This window comes from Eptatretus burgeri, chromosome 24 (assembly GCF_056783735.1).
Source record: "Eptatretus burgeri isolate ZD-2024b chromosome 24, Ebu_testis_v1, whole genome shotgun sequence".
NCBI classification, from domain to species: domain Eukaryota; kingdom Metazoa; phylum Chordata; class Myxini; order Myxiniformes; family Myxinidae; genus Eptatretus; species Eptatretus burgeri.
Window position 1 is genome coordinate 519,711 of NC_140984.1, and position 6,585 is coordinate 526,295.

General features: G+C 46.7%; 1 protein-coding gene across 1 annotated transcript in view; it reads right to left on the bottom strand.

The window, feature by feature from the left end:
• Positions 1-3,059: 3,059 nt before the first annotated feature.
• The window catches only part of LOC147007830 (CCR4-NOT transcription complex subunit 9-like), a 158,577-nt gene continuing 155,051 nt past the window's right edge, over positions 3,060-6,585 (bottom strand). Inside the window, exons 9-10 of the mRNA XM_085866253.1 lie at positions 4,888-5,008; positions 3,060-3,113 (exon numbers count right to left, since the gene is read on the bottom strand). Of these exons, the coding sequence (XP_085722379.1) occupies positions 3,060-3,113; positions 4,888-5,008 (175 nt within the window). The remainder of the gene's footprint in view (positions 3,114-4,887; positions 5,009-6,585) is intronic.

Sequence of the window (6,585 nt, forward strand, 5' to 3'; positions counted from 1 at the left end):
CTCATTCCACACAATTTAATGTGGCTGGTTTTTCCCGACCACAACATACAGTTCCTTAGTTAGAATTGCATAATCAACAACCCATTGTCTACAGTAAGTTGCCATACCTAGGAATCGCATCATCTCCTTCTTTGTGCGAGGGCGGGGGACTTCCGTGATCGAAGTTATCCTCCCTTTGTCCAACTCCCTCTTTCCGTGGGAGATGTGGTGTCCCAGATACTTAACCCTTTTTTGGACCATTTGCAGTTTGTCCTTGTTTACCTTGTGGCCTTTTCTTGCTAACGCCCGTAGCAGCTGCAGCGTATCATTTGTACACGCTGCTTTATTTGGGGAGCAAATTAGCAAGTCATCCACATACTGTAGCAGCACTGAGTTACCTTTGAAAACAACATCTTCTAGATCTTTGTGTAGAGCCCGCAAAAATAATGTTGGACTATCTGCGAACCCCTGGGGCAACACAGTCCATGTGTACTGACGGCCTTTGTACGTAAAGGCAAATAAAAACTGCGATTCCTTATCGATGGGTACACTAAAAAACGCAGAACATAAATCGATGACTGAGAAATGAGTGGAGCTAGCGGGAATAGATGTTATCAGTCCCCCTGCACTAGGTACCACGGGGTGAACACCTTGAATTATCTCATTCACTTCTCACAAGTCTTGGACAAATCTCCATTTATCCTTCTGTGGATTTTTTACTGGCAATATAGGTGTATTACACGGACTTGTAGTTTCCACAATTATACCCTGTTCCTTCAAGGACTTAATTACTGGTGCAATACCAGCCTCTGCCTCCTTTCGGAGAGGGTATTGGCGCACATTTGGCAAAGGCATTCCCGGTTTGAGTTTAACCACTAGGGGCGTTGCCCCAATGATTTGACCCACATCATTGTCATGTTTGGTCCACAATTGTGGTGGGACCTCTCCCATCAGATTTTCCACCTTTTGTATCGTGTTCATCATCTCCAATGCCTTTTCACGCTTTGGTGGTAAATTAACCTCTTCCACCAGTCCTTGTATTTCTTTTCCCATAAGATCACAGATCCATCCTTCGTTATTCTCCAGCTTATGCACTTCCCAGTGCACTATTGTTTCTGTGCAGCTGACTGCTGCCTCCTGTAGGCGGTAAACCATAAATCCCAAATCCTTTGGGTGATATCCCTTTGCTGTAGTCATTGTTGCATGTGAGGTTACTCCCGGCGGATACTTTGTCAACTGCTTTTGCTCGTCTGTGAGCTTAACCTCCATTGCGACACCTTCCTTACCAACCATTAGGCGGCCAAGCAACAAATCATTGCGTGTTTCCAAATGCGGAGCAATTTTCTCCGCAAATTCAATGTCATCCCCTCCCGCATCATAATAGATTGTACAATGTGGAGGGTTATAATATGTGTGCATTGTCACTTGTGCATTGTCTAGCCACGTTTGCATTTCCTCATTTTCGTCTGAGATAAGATATAGGCATGACCAAGCAATTCTAATTGGTTCCTCCGGCAGTCTCCACCAATAAACAATCGGATGCGGTGTCATCAGGATCATCATTGCTAAATGTGTCTTATCCCTGGGAATATCAACATAAACCCCTCCCTTTGTACATGCTATCGTGCATCCTAGTTTACACAACAAATCTCTACCTAGCAGATTAACTGGCGTAGTGGTTGTGAGAAGGAAAGCATGTTTCTCTTGCAAAGGTCCGCACCGTACTGATAATTGTGTTGTTGCTTTTAGTGTCTGTACCTTACCCCCTAATCCTACTACTTGTACTTCGGTGTTTGATTTTTCAACTCCTGGCAGTTCCTTCACTGCAATAGTGGAATGAGTGGCTCCCGTGTCGACTAAGAAAGGAAGCTTCTTACCCGAAACATCCAGAGTGAAGGTCGGCTCCTCTGTTGGTGTTAGTGTCAGCATCGCTCCCTGCAACACGGGTCCACCCGCGGTGTGTCAATACGACTTACGACCCTGCAGCCGTCTTGATCCACCGTCTAGTTGAAACCCCGGCCGTCCTTGAGGGCAATTCCTTCGCCAATGCCCTTGCTTCCCGCACTGGAAGCATTCCTGCGGCGGCGCTGTCGGTTGTGCTCGGCTTTGGCCTGCTGCAGTTTTTGAGCGTGTCAGTAGAGGCGATCGTGTCCAACCTTGACCTTTCCCTACCTGTTTCTTGGGTTTCCCTCTGCTCGGTGCCGCCGGCGGGGGTCTTTGTTGGATTCTCATTCGGCGATCCCACTGCCTAGCCGTTTCTTCGTCTTCTGAGTCTGTGTCATCTTCCTCTAGCTCCCACTTTCTCCAATCTTTATTCTTCCTTTGCTCTGCCACTTTGTCTAATAATACCATTTGGAACACTTCCTCTTTATTTTTTGTTTTCGCGCTCTCCTTCTCTTCTGACCTGGATGAACATTGGTCGGCAGCTGTACAAATCTCAGTTGCTGGTCTTGCCTGCCAGCCTAGCATTACATACTTTAACTGCTTCTTGATCTGGGGTCTGAGCCCTTCCATTAGGAAGTTAGTCAACGCTTGTTGTGGTATCTCTTGTTCAACTTGAAAACCCCCATATTGCAAGAATGCCTGCACTAATCTATGCATGAATTCGGTCGCCCGCTCCCCTTGGCGTTGCTTTGTTTCATAGATCTTATCCCAATCTAACGTTGCCGGCCGCATTGCGCTCTCAATTGCATCATAGAGGAGCTGACGTGCAGTCTGCCTCTGTGCAGCAGTCCATGCCGCTGCTCCCTGTGGCTCTTCCTCTGGCCAATTACCATCCTGTTTAGCCCTTTTCCACACAAATTGGGACAGCACTGCATGGCATAATACTCCAATGTCTCTATGCGAGCAGCGGTGTGCCTCAACCCACTGCACTATCAATTCCTTTGTTGCTCCCACATTCCCTCTCAGTTCTAGTACTCGCTCCTTCATCGATCTCAATTCACTTTCTCTAAACGGTCTGTACACCGATTGAGCTAGCCCTCCTGGCCCCGCTGGAATTATTTCTTGGACCGGGTAGGCAGAGGCTGTGGCCAGCAGTCCCATGGCTCCCAGGTCCGGATACAAACTTGGTGTGCTATTCACGCACGCAGGTGGAACACCTGCATTGTTTCCCTGGTCTTCCCACCTCTGCACTGCAGTTACAGGGGCGGGAAGATTTCCCTTAACTTGCATCCCCTTATTTTTTTCTCCCATTTTCTCGACTTTTTGTTCCACTAATTTTCTAGCCACCTCATTTACCTGTAGGGCTTCCTCCTCCCACATATCATACGCTCGCATGTCTGGCTCAGGTTTTACTTTATCATTCATTCGATGTTCTAGCCGGCTTGATAGGTTATCTACGATTTCTGATCTTAGAGAACCCCATCTTGGGAATGGGTGTGGATCCCCTTTTGTCCACCTTTCCCACAATGCCAATTGAGTGCATGACTTAGGTCCATATTTTTCATACATTAATCCCGCGGCTGTATTCGGGGGTGGGGCATCTTTATCCACTGTTGATTTTGACGTCTTATTTCCCATATTTCCTTATTTCACTGATCCTTCCTCGAGTTTTCTTGGGCCGGGTTAGTGTTCTCCGCCTGGGGTGTTTCTTCACACTCCCAATGCACACTTCCCGCTCCCTCACCCTCCCAACGGAATCCTTTGGGTTGGGTCAGGGGTTTTCACACCTTTCCCTCCCCTCAATCTCCCGTTCGGATCCTTGCCCTGGCGTATTCTTGGGTCTCCCCCACGGTCTCCCAAAGGAGTGTCCTGAGGTTCCCCTCAACCTTCCAATGGGCCCTTACCTTCCCGGGTACCCCTTTCCGATGTGCAAAATAAACCTCTTTCTCCCCTGGTTCGTTTTGTAAGGGCAAGGACAGATCTCAGAGAGCAGCGAATATCCCCAGTGTGAGAAAGGAGGCAGCTTTCTTACCTTTTCCTTAAGCTGGCCGGCTCTTTCCTCCTTTGTCTCACCAGGGCTCTCGAGCTCCTCCTCGATCCGGCTTGCCCCTGCTCGCTGCGCCAATTGTTGAGATCCAGGTGAGGTCCACAATGATTAAGATCAAGCTTTGTTCCCACCGATCTTGGTAAAGAAGGTTTTATTACACATCAGACATATGCATATGGAGAAAACAGGCTTTGAACACAATAGTCCACCCAGCCTATTATCCTCTGGTGAGCTGTCTTTCGGCACTGCCTTATATTCAGTTTACTGCGACCTCTGAATAACTGTGTGTCAAAGAGGATTTATTACCATTCATTAATTTATAGCATTCTCCTGTCAGTACTGCTGATAAGAGAGCACAGAAAGTGCAGAAACAACACCCTTGATTCCCTTAAAGAATTTTCAAAGGTAGCCTCCTACATGTTGTTGGGCCTTAGCAGTTCTGGGCAGTGATCCAACAGATTCCAGGTAGCTCAGCTGCCCGATCAGCAAGGCCATTTCAAACAGTCAACAAGACCAGCTGTGTTGTAACAGTGCCAGCCCTTTGGCTGGAAAAACAAGTTCCTTGACAGTGCACAGATAAACATTGGGAAGATTTATCCTTTCCCCATTTCCAATTAACTCAAGAGTTTTAACCAAACATTAGTAGACATGTTTGGTTGCTGTTAGAGTACATACAATCCCCGACATTTCCCTCCTCTTGTTTCTTTGAAACATTTGCAAAAGAAACTACAAATGAAGAAAAGGAGCATCCGCAGGCCGGCAGGTCAGCAGATAGCAACCCCCAGTGGGTGGGCCATCCTTATGTTTAGCTCCAGATGGTCCAAGACGGTCGGGAGTTCCACCTGCGCCCCCTAGCCCAAAAGGGGGATTTCACCACCACGGACGGTCAAACAGAAGGAGCAAAATGTAATCTTCAGATTTGGGATGATCGCTCCCCATGAGATTAATGTTTTTTTTTTTGTTTTTTTTTTTCGGACCCGCAAGTTTTTCTTAAGCTTCGCCAGCACACGCTTTGAGGTCATGTCGCCTTTCAAGAGCGTAGTAAAAGTGTTGTCCATCAGCTGTTGCGGTAGACATTGTCGCAATGCCTGTCGGGCCCTATGGGAGAAGCCAGGTGTGTGAGAGACGTACCACGGCCACAGGTTATGCGCGGTGAACCCTTTTCAAACAAACTGAGCGTCAAGTGCATTCCCCAAAAATTATTGTCACCCACACACTTTATTCAAATAACTCACAATTTTCTCGATAAATAAGTTTAAATTAACAAAAGTATTTTGTTTCCACAATTCTACATTTCACTGTTCATATTCCAGAACCTTTGTTTTTGATTCAGAACTTAATAAATCCTTTTAAATCAGAAAATACGATGAAATGCCATTGATAAAAATTATTAACACCCTCGACTTACGCTTTGGTATCACGGCCTTTGGACAAAAACACTGCAGTGAAGCACTTCCTGTCGCCACGAATGAGATTCCTACTCCTCTCTCCTAGCAGGATGTCCCACTCTTCTTGTACAAACTGCTCCAGTTCTCCCAGATTTGAAGGGGACCTTCTCCCAACTTCTGTTTTCAGATCTCCCCACAGGAGTCCAATGGGATTTAGATCTGGACTCATTGCTGGCTACTTCAGTACAGTCCAGTGTTTTATCTTGAACCATTCCTGGTGCTTTTTGAAGTGTGTTTGGGGTCAATGTTCAACCCAGTGTCAGAAAGCTGACAGAGACACAGCTTTTCTCAAACTGGGTTGCATATTGTACTCCAAAATTCCTCCTTGGTAATCTCTTGATGTCATGTGCACACATTCAAGGTACACAGTAGCAGAGGCAGCACAGCAACCCCAAAACATCACTGAACCTCCTCCATGTTTAACTGAAGGGAAGGAGTTCTTTTCTTTGAAGGATTCATTTTGTTTTCTGTAATCATAGTGATGATGTTCTTTCCCTAAAAGTTCTAATTTGGTCTCATCTGTCCACAGGACATTCTCCCAGAAGGATTTTGGTTTGTTCAGGTGTGTTTTGGGGAAACTCCAGTCAGGCTTTCACATGTCTCTCTCTCTCTCTCTCTCTCCCTCCCCTTCTCTCTCTCTCTCTCTCTCTCTCTCTCTCTCTCTCTCTCTCTCTCTCTCTCTCTCTGTGTCACCTCTCTCTCTCTCTCTCTCTCTCTCTCTCTCTCTCTTTCTCTCTCTCTCTCTCTCTCTCTCTCTGTAGTGGGGTCCTCCTGGGATTCCTTCCATAGAACCCCCTTTCATTGAGTGGGCGACGGATGGTGTGAGTTGAAACCGTCGTACCTTGTGTTTGAAGGTCAGCCTGCATCTGTTTGGCAGTTCATCGAGGTGCTTTCTCCAGCATTCGAACAATCCTTCGCTGCAATCTTCGATCAAGTTTTCTCTTGCGGCCATGTCCAGGGAGGTTGGCTGCAGTGCCATGGGCCTTAAACTTCCTGTTAACATTATGTACAGTGGACACAGGAGCATCAGGGTCTCTGGAGATGGACTTGTAGCCTTGAGATTGTCCATGCTTGAATACAATCTTGTGTCTGACCTCCTCAGACAATTCTCTGGTCTTCTTTCTTTTCTCCATGCTCATTGCGGTCCACACAGTGACACAACACAGCAGAATGACCCCTTCTCTCTATTCAAACTGGTTGAATGAATGATTTTGAAATTACAGGCAC